Source organism: Dunckerocampus dactyliophorus, chromosome 1 (genome assembly GCF_027744805.1).
Source record: "Dunckerocampus dactyliophorus isolate RoL2022-P2 chromosome 1, RoL_Ddac_1.1, whole genome shotgun sequence".
NCBI classification, from domain to species: Eukaryota; Metazoa; Chordata; class Actinopteri; order Syngnathiformes; family Syngnathidae; genus Dunckerocampus; species Dunckerocampus dactyliophorus.
The window spans coordinates 15,806,156-15,822,773 of NC_072819.1; the positions used below are offsets into that span (position 1 = coordinate 15,806,156).

The window sequence follows — 16,618 nt, forward strand, 5'->3', positions numbered from 1 at the left end:
ATTACTCAAACAACAGAACCCATCATTGACAAAAATAGCTTTCAAACCAAGAGGTTTGAAAGAGGAGTAAAGGAAGCTATTTTTGTCAAACAACAGAACCCATCATTGAATCGGAATGGTGGTTTGAGGTTTAATTTGGACCCTGTGTTCAGCAGGTTACTGAGACCGAAACCCACAGCTCTTAGTCTTGCAAATAAGGTGGAGCCAGGGCCGAGCCAGAACAATAGATGCTAACGAGCCAGTATCAGAGTCGTTCATACCCAACTCAGGGAGCGACACTTCCCTTTTATCGAGGCGCTAATAGCAGGAGAGGATTATACCACTACTCCGCCCAGGCTTAGTGTAAGGAACCAATAGGAGGAGGGTGTTGGCACACCAATTCCGCCCACTCTTACTGTACTTAAGGCCTAGGCTACCAGCACTTATTAGTTCGCTGACGAAGCTCTTCGGATGAGGAGCGAAACGTCCGACACCTTCTTCACAGAAGTACAGATGACGTCTCAAGAAGCCTTTCCCTTGTTGGACAACTCCTGTACGACTGAGAGCCTACACAGACGCATATGAAAAAAACATTTTTTTCCATGTAAAACATTAAATATTGTAATTAAAGTCATTTTCTTCAGAAAAAAAAATAGACAAAGGCTGTAATAGAGAATACTGTCATTTAGAAAAAAACCCGTCTTAATACTGTAAGAATAATTTTCTATTTTATGAGAAAAGAGTAACACTATTACAATTATAAAGTTGTATTTTTCCAATTGAAATACATGGGCATAAAAAAAAAAAATACAATTTTGAAGATATAAAAAAAAGAACTATAACAAGAATAAAGTCCATTTTGGTCAACATTTTATTGATGGCGGTAGGAACACAAGACACAAGTCATAAAGTTAGTAATGTTCAGGTCATGCCACTGAACTTTGAGGAGGTTTGTGGTGCCACTGTAGTTTACATCCTCTTTTTGACATAAATAAGGAACATACCACTTTTCATTAAAACAAAAATCTTGATCATGATTATTTTTTCTTATGCGGCTTATGCATTGGCTAAAATAATGCATAATGGCTTTTTAAGGCAATTCCAAGTTGGCATTAAGTCTTGTGTCTTTACTGTTTGACGGCACATACAAATATACATATATTTTCTTTTTTAGACATTATCACCCGGATTGGTCAAATTCCAAGAAAAGCATGGTTAATAAGAAGAAAGAAGATTAGATAAACCAGAAAAAGAGCTTCCTGCATTATTATAGCTTTAGTGACATCCCTTGTGTGCTAGAACAGACATGGATCCAGTGTATATTACTTTAAAAACAAACAAAAAAAAACATTAACCTCCACAGATGACACTAAAATTTACAAAGTACAAAACAAACAAACAAAAAAAGATCATTTCAGAGGGGCGGGGGAACATAATTAACCATTTATGATACTCAACCACGTGTGTCATAGAATATATTGCCAAAGATCTCATATCAAAAGAAGAAGTCATCAATCACAGCTTATTATTAATGCGGTCCAGCGATTGCATCACTGAATGCTTACAAACCCATGCGCTACTACAGTATGTTGTTAGTTAACCAGCACAATTCATTCATTTTGTGGCTGTTATGGCTTCAAAAAAGGGCTCACAGTCTCTCTCAACAGCCAGGAATGTGGAATATATTTTTATATATAGAAAAAACAGGAAATTACCTCTTTTGTGTGTGTGTGTGTGTGTGTGTGTGTGTGTGTGTTTACATTGATGACCCACTATTGCCGGGCGGGTTACGTCCCATGATAAAGAGTCACTCTCTCCTTTGCAAGGGTCCCGCACTACTTTACTAACGTGCACCCAGGAAAAAAATATACTGCAAATAAAATAAGACAAAAACATGATTCTAGTAGGTTTTTGTATGGATTAAACAAGAAAAAGACTTGAGAAGTGCATGCATTATTATTATTATTATTATTATTAGTGGTCATCATGACTTCCGTAAAGATATTATTTCTAAACGTAAACTCTATATTTATTTAGAATATGGTATTCATGTTTAGGATTAATGTTACATGTCAGCTCTAGCCAGGACTATTTTGGAAATTATTTTTAATTTAACATTTATTTCATTTTTGGGGCACTGTTAGATGAAACAAAATGGGAGAAAATGGGTACTTTTGTTATTTGTTACTTTCACATTAGAATAATAGACGGTGGTGGAATGTAGTAGTAGTAGTTGTAAAAAAAATGATGGGGGCAGATATGGCACCATGATTTAAGTCCAAAAAATCATGAGAATTCAAGTAATGAGCTTTTTTGTTACCTCGGGTTTTAAAAACAACAACAATTATATGAGAGGGGGTTAAAGAAAAGCATGTGAATGGAGGTGCACATTAAAATAAAAATATTTAAAACAACAACAAAAAAATCCCCATATAAAAAGCCATGAAAAGTATACAAAAATAGAAAATAATTACAGCAGGTGGTATGGTGGGAGTGAAAAAGGGTTCTTGTGTATTTATTTATTATTTTTTAAACAATTTTGAATCCTCATTTCTCTCAGTGTGTATCGTCTGTCTATTTTGTTTATTTGGCTGCAGGACAGTGTAATATTTGGGGGCTGTTCAGGGCATCTTCCACAAGGTGGAGCTCCACGCCATCCACCACAACGTCCTTGATGCAGCCCACAAAGCCGGTGCTGTAGGCTTTGGGCAACCGGCGTGCAACTGCCACTTCCTCCAGACCGCCTGCAGAGAAATATTGATTGAAAAACATCGTCAGAAAACAACATAAAATACAATCGATAACACTAAATGCTCAAGTTACGCTGAAAGACATCATCAGGATTACTTTCACATAAGCAGCAAAAGTGCCCCAAATCATAAAGTGGGGTATTTGAGCCCCTGCTAATAGCTTTACCCCAAATATTTGATGAGGGAAATACCAAGCAGCAAACATTCTGACCCTCACGGATTGGTTATGTGCTGCCCCTTTAAGAAAGTGCCTCTAATCTCAACCTGTTATGTGGACAAAAGACACCTGTCACAGAACCAGTGGCTTCCATTCAAACCCTTCCACCACCACGGGGAAGACCAGAGAGCTGTCAAAGGACCTCAGGGATTGGTGACCTGCACTAGACTGGAATGGGCTACAAGAGCTCGAAGAAGTAGCTTGTTGAGAAAGAGACGGCTATTAAATGAAAGATAACTGTCAATTATCCTCGCTCTGGAGCTCCTTGCAAGATCCATTCTGGCGGAGGAAGAACGACTGAAAGAGCAGCCCAGAATTACTTACAAAATACTTATTCCTCCAACCTTACAGTAAAGTGTCAAACGAGTGACAGATACAAAGAAAGAGGACAGCGAGATGAGTGAAAGTTACAGGGAAAGAAGAGAGAAATGTCCTGCCGGCCTGCTTTCTACTCCCGTCATCCCTCACCCTGGCCCTGGACAACGAGAAAAGTGAACCGGAGACAAGAGAGAAATAAATACACGTAAGAACACTTTTCTCTGTCCACTTTTCTCAAAGTGGACTCACTTTTCTCTCCATTCCACCCAGAACGGACACACTCATTTGCGTTCCTTCTTCCCTGTGGAAGCACAAAAGCAGTTCTATGCTCGGGGACTGTGGCACTCAAAAGTGGCAATGCAAAACTACGAGACAAAGCACAAAGTTTTTGAGATAACATACCCACTCAAGGTTGAACTCAGGTCACAGAAAAAAGGCAGTCTAAGAGCACGATATGAACAATCAATCCACTTCAGTCCTGATCCTGCAGGGGAGGTGGTCGGGAGACCGGACCGAACCTTTAGCTTGAGGAAACTTTCTGTATCTGGACCTACTTGAATTTTAGCTGAATGCCATCAGTACGCTAATGGTTTAATTTCTTTTAAACATGCATACAGTTTACACTGAAATGCTTCATGTTCCAATTCCGCATGTCTGAAAAGGAGTAGGAAGAAGCAAAGCTTATAGATACGGTAGATATATGCTGTTATATGGGATGTGCTCTCTGCGTTTAAATCTCAGTGTGAACGGACTGAAACTATTAATCACAAATATGAAATGAACAGTGTTGCACTTCAAAGCAACCATTGTGCTTTCCATTTTCCCACCTTTTCTATTTACAATGATGAATGAATTATTCTAATATCCTTTCAGGGGACTGTGTGACCTAACTGGTGTGTGTTCTCAAAGCTCAATATATTAGCAACGAAAAGTCCAATATTCATCATGTCTCACTAGGTCAGACGGGCTGCACTTTCTCATCATCATCATCACTGATGTCCTTGCACTTTATCCCAGAGTTCACTTCCATGTCAAGCTCCTTACCGCCTCTTCTGCTCCTCTTAATCGGATTGTGCACCTCCGAAATCGGGGCTCGACAGGCCTAATTTCACGCACATTACCGAGGAATTAATGTCGAGAGGCGAAAAGGGGGGATTTGGAAAGAGGAAGAAAGAGAAGGGTCCTTGATGGAGGGATTGGAGGATTATGTATCATTGCTGCAGGGCTCACTTTAATCCACCTGAGAGTGCAACAACATCAGTTTAGCTTGCGATGCTTTTTATTGCGCTTTTGTTAAATAGCCACCCCAAAAAACAAGACCTGAAATGTCCCACTTTTAAGTGTATGCTTCTCTGTGGTGTGAAAACCCCATGATATTTAACAAGTTCATTTTTTAAACTTCAGTAATGATTCGGCGTGGGTGGGAAAGGGGTGCTCTCTTTGACCACATGGCCATTTATTAACAGCACCAGAAGCAATGTTGTAATGGCGGTAAGGCGCAAACTGCTCAGCCACCATGGATACCACTGATGAGTGGTATCCATCTACTGTTGTCTACTGTTGTAGACAACAGTACAAGTGTACACACATAACTTTCACACCAACAGCTGAGCAACAACACTTTAAAGCACATGCAGAGATAGATAAAGCGGCTGAACACTGACGCCTCACTCCAACTGCAGCTACTGTCATATTGTAGCGCTAATTAATAACATTAGGAAGATGCCTACAGCCATGGCTGTACATGACGTTTAACCTGGTGCTACCTAAAGACCCCGGTGCTTATTTGCTTCGTTAGACCAGCCACTCAGCGACTATAGGAGACTCTGCAGTCACTTTTTTACAGTTAACATTTTCTGTATTTTTGGTATGATGGCAATCAGTGCCGTGCAGTCAGGGGAGGCAGGTGAGGCCTCACATGTCACGATAAAAAATTAAAAAAAACAAATAAAGATAACAAAAAATAATTCTTAATAGCTGTCCAATGCTGCACAGTGGCCTAGTGGTTAGCATGCTGGTCACACAGTCAGGAGATCGGGAACATCTGGGTTTGAAAATTTGGAGATTCTATGTGGAGTTTGCACGTTCTCCCCGTGCATGCGTGGGTTTTCTCCGGGTACTCCGGTTTCCTCCCACATTCCAAAAACATGCATGTTAGGTTAATTGGGGACTCTAAATTGTCCGTAGGTATGAATGTGAGTGTGAATGGTTGTTTGTCTATATGTGCCCTGCCATTGGCTGGTTCACCAGTTCAAGGTGTATCCTGCCTCTCGCTCAAAGTCAGCTGGAATAGGCTCCAGCATACCCTTGATCCTAGTGAGGATAAGCGGCATAGTATCCAGGTGGATGGATATATTTTTACAATGATAATTGTAATTTATAATTTATAATTTTATAATTTATAATGATTATTATTATTATCAATGTGATTTTTATTACACTTATTATTGTCATTCTTATTTAATTCTATTTGATATAATTATAATATAACATAAAATATATATTATTTTATATAATATAATAGTTTTCCATTGAACTGTATTATAAATGTATTTCTGATTCCAATTATTTGAAACATTTTCTTAAGTAAAAATCGCTAAATTTGCACATTCCTGATCAAATAGAGGGCAGAAACCTAAGATGAGTCTGCTGCGAGCATTTCTTCTCGGCTTAGAGAGCAAGCCCTGCCTACCGTCTGAGATCATTGCACCTGCCAGTTTGTGTTTGTCAGCATCTTGCCAGTAATATAATGTTGCAGAAACATTTATTATACACCATGACTTTCTACAGCTCGTAGCCTGCTCATAAGTGTTGCACAATGTAGTGTAAGCAAACACTAATAGGAGTGTAAAGGTGACTATGGGGGTGTTACTGTATTTCATGCCTACAGGGACTGAATAATGGTAAAAACTGTATGTAGAAAGTCATAAACAAGTTTTCTATGCTGTAACTACGAAAATATTCTGTTTATCATCATTGAATCCTACTTTATGGAAATTCACTTATTGCGGTCAGGTCTGGAACCAATTAACCCCGATAAACAAGTGATGATTGTGCACTCATACACAGAAGCCAGATGATGTCCCGCCTGTGTTATGCCTCTGAGACTACCCCAGAAGCTGGAAAAATGACGTGTGGATTTCGTCTTTCCCATTTATAGAGAACGATGACACAGGAAAGAGCCGGTATTTATTTGCTTGTGCCTTTTACACAGACAATGGGCTATTGTCACAACTGTGTGCGCTTATATGGATGCCATTAGCGCCAACGTTTAGTGTGACAGATAATATAACTGTCAAACAGCGACTATTGCTTTCAACAGGGTAGGGCATAATACCCTTTATACCCTTTAAGCTGTCCCGCCTCTTTTATGTCTCTGATACAACCTTGGATGATGTTGAAAATGTTGAAAATGATGCTGACTTTGTCCTTACGTTTCCGGGTCAGTTCTAGTTATACAGAACTGTGACACAGAGGAAAAAGCTGGCTTTTACAGTCTGTGTGAAAGGGGATAGTGGTCTACCTGATCCAAACTGCAACATGGTAAAATGAACTACATTTATTTATGAAATAAGGATAATCGGATATGGACACTTACCCAACCAAAGCGCTCCGTCAGTGTCCAGCTGGGTGGCTGCCAAGGATGACGATCCAGTCACGGCCGCCTCATTGCCGACTTGTAGCGATCCATCCCGTAGCGCTCTGTCGAGGAAATGCTTGTTGTTTACATGTGGCACTCTGAGCACTCCCATAAGTACCAAGCTAACAGATGCTGCCAGAGAGTTCCTGATCGTGCGACTCGGAACAAGCATACTTAAGAATTGTGACGCTGGGAAATAATTTGAAGCCACTAAAGTGTCATTCCGACAGAGGGGGGTCGTCGTTAGAAAAACGAGCAACAATGATTGCCAGGCTCTATCTAACTAAGCATGTTGTGACTGACGCCAGCAACCAAATGATGGCTGAGTACCCCAGAGACGACATGAGGACTGATCTTTTTCTAGGGAATGGATGTTCAAGGATCAATTATTCCTTGAAAGCAATCTAATTATCCCCCTTGGCGCTTCCATTCACAGCCACGCTGAAAGCCAACATCCAGCAGCAGGCTGAAGGTGATGAATGGGTCGCGCTCAAATTTCGGGCAGTTAATTTGTTTCTAATGACACAACACTTTTATGTGAAAACACTTTTTTGAAGCCATACACACTGAATGAGCTAAGTCAAGGAGGTTACTCCTTGTCTTTGTTCAGTTGTTGTTGGCACTGTTTTTTGATCTGGATTTGTTTTTTATATGTATAACAATGAACAGTTTGACAATTTATACATTTTCTTTAAAAAAAAGTCATTTTTTTTTCTTGGCTTTGTAGTGGTACGGTCAACCCAATGTTAATTCTTTATAGGACACTTCATTCATTTATATGTATTATTTCTTTATTTGATTCATTTTTTTATATTTACATTTTTTATCTCCAAAAATTATTATATTTTCTATTAATTATTTAATCATAATAATCATTCAATTCAATTATCAACGAGATGATTAATCGGGCCAATTATTATGTATCACAGATTAATCAGTATTGGTGAATATTTAACAAATATACACTCCTGATCAAAATCTTAAGACCAGTTGACAAATTGCTAGAATTTTCATTTTGCACATTTGGATCTTAATGAGGTTTTAAGTAGAGCTACAATATGCAAAAGTAAGAAGGGGGAGTGAGAGAAAAAGCACTTTGAAAAAGTAATTAATTGAAAACAACAATTAAACTGAAATAGGCTGTTTATCAGCTGATCAAAAGTTTAAAACCATTGCTCAAAAAAGAACAAAAAACTCCATCCAGAACAAAAAATGTTCCCAGTAGGACTCAGTAATGAGTAGCTCCACCGTTCTTGTTAATCACTTCAAAAATTGCTTTGGGCATGCTTGATGCGAGTGTTTCCAGGAGGCTAGTGGGAACATTGCTCCAAGTGGTGAAGATGGCTTCATCAAGGGCATCAACTGTCTGGAACTGATGGCCATTTTTATAAACTTCCCTTGCCATCCATCCCCAAATGTTCTCTATGGGATTTAAATGAGGGGAACATGCAGGATGGTCCAAAAGAGTGATGTTATTCTCCCTGAAGAAGTCCTTGGTCAAGCGAGCATTGTGAACTACAGCGTTGTCCTGTTGAAAAACCCAGCTGTTACCACACAGACGAGGGCCCTCAGTCATGAGGGATGCCCGCTGCAACATCTGCATCCGTTTGACGACCCTGCACCAACTGAAGCTCCAGTGTTCCACTGAATGAAAAAGCACCCCAGATCATGATGATGATGGACCACCTCCACTGGGAAACTGTGATAAAACATCTCAGGTGGATCTCCTTGTCATGCCAGTAACGTTGGAAGCCATCTGGACCATCAAGGTTAAATTTTTTTCTCATCAGAGAATAAAACTTTTTTCCACCTTTCAATGTCCCATGTTTGATGCTCCCTGGCAAAGTCTAAACAGGCAGTTTTGTGGTGTTGAAGGACACGAGGTTTTCCATCCATCCATCCATTTTCTATGGCGCTTCTCCTCATTAGGATCGCAGGGGCCTATCCCAGCTGACTTCGAGCGACAGTCGGGGTACACCCTGGACTGGTCGCCAGCCAATGGCAGGGCACATATCGACAAACAACCATTCACACTCACATTCATACCTATGGACAATTTAGAGTCACCAATTAATCTAACATGCATGTTGGGAGTACTGGAAACTGGAGTACCTGGAGAAAAACCCACACATGCACGGGGAGAACATGCAAACTCTACACAGAGATGTGTGTGTCTTGATGCACAGCCAATCGGATCCTCCGGCTCAGCGCAGGTCTGATTTTTTTGGGTCTACCACTTGACTTTTTTGTTCCATAATGCTCAGGATCTTTCAAAACATATAGAAAGACTGATTTACTGCACCCAATCTCAGCAGCAATGGCACGCTGCGAGAGGCCTTGCTTATGCAGCTCGACAATCCGACCACATTCAAAAAGAGAAAGCTTCTTAGCTTTAGCCATCAGGAGGGCATGACAGTGTGAATGCCTGACAGAAAATGAAAATGTTGAGCACATTTTGGCTTTTATAGCCTGTGGTCTTAAACTATGATTGACAAACAGCCTATTTCAGTTTAATTGTTTTTTTCAATAAATTACTTTTTCAAAGTGCTTTTTGTCTCACTCCCCCTTCTTGCTTTTGCATATTGTAGCTCTACTTAAAACCTCATTAAGATCCAAATGTGCAAAATGCAAATTCTAGCAATTTTTTAACTAGTCTCATAGTCAACTAGTCTTATAGTCAACTAGTCTCAGGAATGTGTTAACTTTTTTATGCTACGTGGAGATTCTGTCACTCCGTTCCTGTGTGTCTCTCTGTGCTGCTCCCTGCCCGAGCCATTGACCCATACCCCTCACACACAGATCAGCGAGGTGCCGCTCTGCCTGCTCACTCATGCCCTGTCCACATGGGAACGCTCCTGAGATTTTTTTTTTTTTGGCAGGTTGAAAAACATTTGCATCCACACTGTACCAGATTAGTAAATAGTTGCATCCAGACGGGAACACATGACTGGGGTGAAAATGTTGTCATACACAAGGCACACCTATGTGTGGAGCTGTGAGCCGACACGCAGACGGAACCACGTAAAATGGTTAACTATAGTTTTAAATTCTATACTAATGACCAAAATGAACTAAATGTAGTTTGTTTCATTTGACAGGCAGAGGAGAAGAGTAAAGTGTCGAGCCACTTCAAAAAAGACTCAACAAACGTTACGTTAGATGCAACATCTGCAGTGTGCAAGTTAGCCAGGGCTCCAGCACCAGCAAAGCAGAGGTGAATGTGGTAAATCACAAAGAGGCATGTCCTTATGTTGACAGTGTTTAAATTTCCTCATTTTCATTTAGCAGCCTTCTGCTTCTTTGTGTTGAATCGTATTTTGGGTATTATAAGAATTTATGTTCATGCACAGTATATATCCTGTGTATATCAATTCTCTTATTTCATCGGTTATTGGCCAATATATCGGATATTGGCCAATACATCAGATATCGGCTTTTTTCAGCCTGCAATATCTGTATTGGCTTTGGCCCCAAAAATCCCATATCGATCGGGCTCTAATAATAATGTATAATAATTATATGCTAACTATTTGTAACTATATATAATTGGCATATAGTTTATTCCTTGTGAGGTCTATCCATCCATTTTCTATACCGCTTGTCATCATCAGGGTCTTGGGTAAGCTGGAGCCTATCCCAGCTGACATCGGGCGAGAGGTGAGGTACACCCTGGGCAGGTTGCCAGTAAATTGCAAGGCACATATAGACTCCTTATATGAAGTCCTCATGTATTAGTATTAGACATTAAAAATTATTGTGAGATTACATTATAATTACACTTTAAAAAAACATTTGTTTTAAAAGAGTCAGTACTATGTTCAGTAGTACTATCTACTGTAAACCTATATACAGTACAGTGATTGTGTCCCAAAATGTACATCCTTCCCATGGCTGAGTTAAAGTTCCCACACCACTCAACATCCACGCCTCATGTGATTACCATAGTTATGAACTTGTCACACTTAAATGTTTGATATCATCAAACAAATTTAAATATAGGTCCATGACAACACAACTGAACACAAAATACAGTTTTTAAATTCAACTTTTTATTAAGGGAGAAAAAAATCCAAACCTACATGGCCCTGTGTGAAAAAGTGATTGCTCCCTAAACCTAATAACTGGTTGGGCCACCCTTAGCAGCAACAACTGCAATTAAGCGTTCGCGACAACTTGCAATGAGTCTCTTACAGCGCTTTGGGGGAATTTTAGCTCACTCATCTTTGCAGAATTGTTGTAATTGAGCCACATTGAAGGGTTTTCAAGCATGAAGTGCCTTTTTAAGGTCATGCCACAGCATCTCAATAGGATTCAGGTCAGGACTTTGACTAGGCCACTCCAAAGTCTTCATTTTGTTTTTCTTCAGGCATTCAGGGGTGGACTTGCTGGTGTGTTTTGGGTCATTGTCCTGCTGCAGAACACAAGTTGGTTTCAGCTTGAGGCTACGAACAGATGACCGGACATTCTCCTTCATGATTTTTTGGTCGACAGCAGAATTCATGGTTCCATTTATCACAGCGAGTCTTCCAGGTCCTGAAGCAGTAAAACAGCCCCAGACCATCACACTACCACCACCATATTTTACTGTTGGTATGATGTTCTTTTTCTGAAATGCGGCATTACTTTTACGCTAGATGTAATGGGACACACCGCTTCCAAAAAGTTGAACTTTTGTCTCATCAGACTGTGTTTTCGCCATTTGGATAATGGCTCTCAGTGTGGCTCGCTGGAGTCCCAAAGCTTTAGAAATGGCTTTATAACCTTTTCCAGACTGATAGATCTCAATTAATCTCAGTTAAGTAATGTTTTAACCGGGGGCAATCACTTTTTCACACAGCGTCATGTAGGTTTGGATTTTTTAATAATAAAAAGTTTCACTTAAAAACTGCATTTTCTGTTCAGTGGTGTTGTCATTAACTAATATTTAAATTTGTTTGCTGATCTGACACATTTAAGTGTGATAAACATGCAAAAAAAAAATAAATCAAGAAGGGGACAAACACTTTGTCACACCACTGGATAGATAACTTCAATTCTGGCGTAGAAGCCGCTACTTTTTTCTTAAACTTTAAACCGTGCAGCTGATACAGCAGTGTGGCTAAATTCTAATCTCGTGACATCTCCTACTTCAGAACTACTACTAATTGTTTAAATACTGTGCCGCTCATGAGTCAGTGAGGAAACGGTAGCTCGGCAGGAGCCAATCACGAGCTATCAGTGCAATCACAAGCCTGTCAACCCATTGAAAACTGCAGGAGGTCAGTATGTACACTGACACTATAACAATACAACAGTCTGACTCACTGTGTCATCTAACGAAGAACACCAAACTAATCACACAGCAATTTAACAATCAAAAGACGAACACAAGAAATATACAAACATGCACCAATACGAGTAAAAAAAAAACCCTCTTTTCGTCCTCCCACAATGCATTGCGTCGGAGCAACACATTAATTGGAAGCAATCATTGTTTTTTCCCTAATATATAAATCCCATTTAATGTAAAAGAAAAAACTCTGGATCTGTCTAGAGAGGAGAAAATGCCTTGGAAGAGGCAGTGACGTATACACTACATTATATGCACATTTACATTATGCAGCAGAATGTGTACTATTCTTCGACAAGCAGATTAGCTAAAGGGTAAGCGTACTAAAGCACACACAGCCCACTCCAAGATGTATAAAAAGATTCAGGTTTCAGCTAATTTGCTAGATTTATTAGTAAATCCCAAAGCGTGGCATCAACTGCCACACTGTGATCTTCAAGATCGGCATGTTTTAATCAATTTATGGAATTAATTTCGGGGGTGGAGCCAAAATGTGGTTCTGCATGTTCTTCCTTCCTAACGCATGCATAGAGTTTGATCACACTCAAGCGTGGAAATCGCCTTAATCTGAGACTAATCTGTCATGGTCGCAGTATAGCACAGGATTGATGCGGGGGGGATCACGCTGAATACAGGAATAGAATATGCATGAATTGTAATCCCCCCATGTCACTAGCTCACCTGCTGGCCTTGATGCGTATCCAGTGGTTGGTATCGACGCGCACCGAGGAGCGCAGCACCACCGGCTTGGAGCCCAGGTCGTACATCATCTGGACGCGGCCATCCACAATGGCCAGGGCGATGTAGTCAGAGCGCTCCACGCCCTTGCCGCTCCAAAGCACCAGGCCCTGGGTCGCCTCCGTGCGGATGCTGAGCTCAAACTTGTTCACGAGAAGAGCCTTTTCACTGTGGGGAAAAAGAAAAGTGAAGTCATGAGGGGTTGACCCCGGACCCTAGGACCCCTTTGCTGGCTGATGATGTTAAAAAAAATGTCTCTTTCCAGTCAGGATAATTGGTTGAAAGTTGTGGAACCTCTAAGGTGGTACAATTTTAACAAGGTTCTCAAGGGACAACAGAACAGAAAGTAAACTTGGATTTACTTTAGAGTAGTCACTGTACAGTTTGTGTACAGACTCACTGTCCACTGAAAATAAGTCAACACACAGACATTATTGTCTAAATAGCCCACAACACGAGTGAGTAGCAAGATGATTGGTGCTGTTAGAGTCATGGTCTGGAGATGTATGAGTGCTGCCAGCACTTTGGGAGGTGTGGTTCAATCCCACGCCTAAGAGGCTTAAGGCAGTGCTAGACAACAATGGTGCTCACACTAAAGGGCACATACTGTGACATGTACTCACTTGTGTTGCCAGCTATGCAGACAATAATGGCTGAGTGTTGACTCATTTTCAGTGGACAGTACATCTATACTGCTGTACAAGCTGTATGTACACTGACGGCTCTAAAGCGTATCCAAGTTTACTTTCTATAGTATTGTAAGATATAGTAAAATGCTTGCTGAAATGTGAGTGGCTCTACAGAACCTCAGTAAATGCCTACCTGCCTATTTGGTGTGTTAGTTAAATGTGTGCATGCCATCAATCAACATCTGTGCAATTGTTAGCCGCACATCTGGCACACGACTCTAATCCACCTTCCTCAAAGGGTATTTAAACACAAAGACAAGGTGAGGACATGGACGAGACAAACGCCACATAACAAATGGATTTAACAACACAAAAAAACACACACGACAGCAGCAGCACAGAGAAAGACATGATTAGACGAGACAGACACACAATGCAGTGTGGTAAACAGAGAGGTTCATGGGACTTTTCATAGTTTTTGACAAAGCAGGAAAAAGAAGCATGGGGAAGCAATTATGTAATATTTAAGTATTTGTCTGAGGCCAGCAATACTGCAATGTGCTTCACCTCAGCAGAAGTGGTCTAAAAAAGTGAATAAAAAAATAAAATAAAATGACAATCCATATAATTAGTCATTTTAATATTTATTGTAATATTCATTTTTGCAATGTTCCACATGACAGGTTGGACTTCAGTTTTGGTTTTCCCTTGTTTTTACATTGTTTCCTCTTTGGTGCTCTTAATTTGGTTTTCTCTTTCCTGTTTCAGGATCATGGTAAGGGCTGGCAGAAGCATCTGTTGGTAATTGTTAGTCAGGCTCCTATTTAGTTTAGTTGGGACTTTCTGCTAGTCGCTTCAATATTGTTTGCCGTTGTGTGGATTTGCTGCATTTGCCGTGGACGTTTCCTGCCCGCTTGCTCTTTGCATTTTAGCTGCGTTTAGCTGCGTCTTTGCGTTCCTGCGTTTTAGTATTTTGGAACGCACATCTGTGTGGACTTCTGCTCCTTGCAAGCGTCCCTCTTATTCCCTGAGTTAAAAAAACATTATTGATTGTACCTGCAAAATGTCCTTGAATCCTGGGGTGGCGTTACATGCTATAATAGCACAATATGACACATTCAAATTTAATGGATTTCTATATTTGATTGAATTTATGCGTTTTAAATTGCGTCATACCTACGATCAAGCACGGCAGTGGTTGTGTCATAGTCTGGGGCGTCGTGAGTGCTGCCGGTACTGGGGAGATGTTGTTCACTGACGGAACCAGCATTCAAAAATGATAATTACTACAGTTTGTTTTTTTTCTATACTTTACTATTTTTACACTATTTTTTATAAGATGCATCATATTTCTTTTAATGTATCTATGGATCACTAATTTATAAAATGATTATTTGAAATCGTGTGTCTTGCCAACAGTCAAGCTGGTGGCAGCGTCCAGGTTTGGGGGCTGTCGGCACTGGGAACCTGCAGTTCATTGGAAGAAAGATGTCTTAAAAAACTGTATTTAAAAATGATAATTAATAAAATGATTTTGTCCTCTATTTTAAAATTAATTAATTTCACTAATATGCATACAATTTTCATGTATTTTTCTGCGTGATTATTTAAAATGATGACTTTCAATCTTGTCGTGCCTACAGTAAAGCATGGTAGTGGTAGCGTCATGTTCTGGGGCTGCACGAGTGCTGCCGGCACTGGGGAGCTGTGGTTCAGTGAAGGGAAACATGAATTCCAACATGTACCGTGACATTCTGCTCACTTGTAACGCATATTCACTGCCTGAATCTGCTGAGGTGAACAGAAGCAACATAACAAAAATGTGATTTTTTAATTTTTTTTTACCCCCAATAAAAAAAGACAGAGGGGAAAAAAACAACAAAAACAAATAAAGCTCAGTGAATCCTATTCTGGCAAACCCTCAAAGAGCTCACAGGGACCAATAAATCTCCATCCCAGCAGCTTGTCAGTGATAAGTTCAAGGTTATTAAGCGAGCTGAATAGATGATGAATAAAACAACGGCGTGTACAAAGAAAAAATCCCGTACACGCTACCAACAACTTCAGAGACTATGTGGCTGTTTTATAAATTATGGGATTTTATCTCCTCCTTACACGTGTTCACATTCTCCCTATGTGTGCTGTGTTTTCCACTCTAGGTGGCAGCAGAGTGTGGAATACCATGGAGAGCCATAACCAAATCATAGCTCATAATGGTAAATGCATGGAGGGAGATTTAGCCCCAGAGAACAGATGACGAGGGTTTGTCTCAGAATGAGAAATGAGAGACCGCAAGGAAGGTCTTTAAAAGCTCAGTGAGACTCACCTCTGGTCAGAAGGGTTCTCCAAAGACTCGGGACTTAAAGGGACAGGGGGGAAGAAAGTCAGCATGCAGTGTAAAAGCAGGATGCCAGAATGAGGAAAAAGAGGGGAAGGGGGGTTTGCTGGTAGCCCATTAGGTGGACTCACAGGGTCTTAGAAAGAGAAAAGCTATGTTGATCGTGGCGACAGTCCACACCAACGGTTGTACGACTATGGATGGATGGGAGTGTTAAACTAATTCATTCATTTTGATCCCTACAGATTTTGTTGATCATGTTTGTTTGTTATGTAGTAGCATGTTTAAGAGTGCCGAACAGGGAGCAAATCAATAATCACCTTCATTGCTCCACTTTTGAGAGAAGATGGACTTACTTGAAATTACAGCTTTTCATGACGTTAGAGGAAAAATGTACCTCCTCATGGACACGATACCGCCTCTGAACCACCCCTAGCCAGATGAGCCCGCCCCGTGTATACACCCACCACTTCACAGAGGACAGCTTTGCAAAAAAAAAAAAAAAGAAAAGAAGGCTTTGCTACAAATCTTAAAATGCAGCCTGGACCTGTGTCAACAATCTGTCAGTTATCTACAGACATGGGAGCTGTGAAGTTCACTAACTTTTTCTGCAGAGAATAGGCTAACCTAGCAGGATGCTGCTGTTAAAATGTGAGTGTAAAGTTAGCACTGCAGTTCAC

At 40.4% G+C, this 16,618-nt stretch overlaps 1 protein-coding gene across 6 annotated transcripts in view; it reads right to left on the minus strand.

The window, feature by feature from the left end:
• Positions 1 to 832: 832 nt before the first annotated feature.
• agrn (agrin) overlaps positions 833 to 16,618 on the minus strand; it is a 379,909-nt gene continuing 364,123 nt past the window's right edge. For 5 of the 6 annotated variants that reach the window (XM_054781405.1, XM_054781230.1, XM_054781147.1 and 2 more), the window contains 3 exons: positions 12,915 to 13,139; positions 6,863 to 6,966; positions 833 to 2,723 (listed from right to left, as the gene is read on the minus strand). In XM_054781405.1, coding sequence (XP_054637380.1) covers positions 2,563 to 2,723; positions 6,863 to 6,966; positions 12,915 to 13,139 — 490 coding nt within the window. In that variant the 3' untranslated portion in view covers positions 833 to 2,562. Of the gene's footprint in view, positions 2,724 to 6,862; positions 6,967 to 12,914; positions 13,140 to 15,907; positions 15,960 to 16,618 lie in introns of those variants that run through there. The other variant, XM_054781494.1, reaches the window with a different exon arrangement.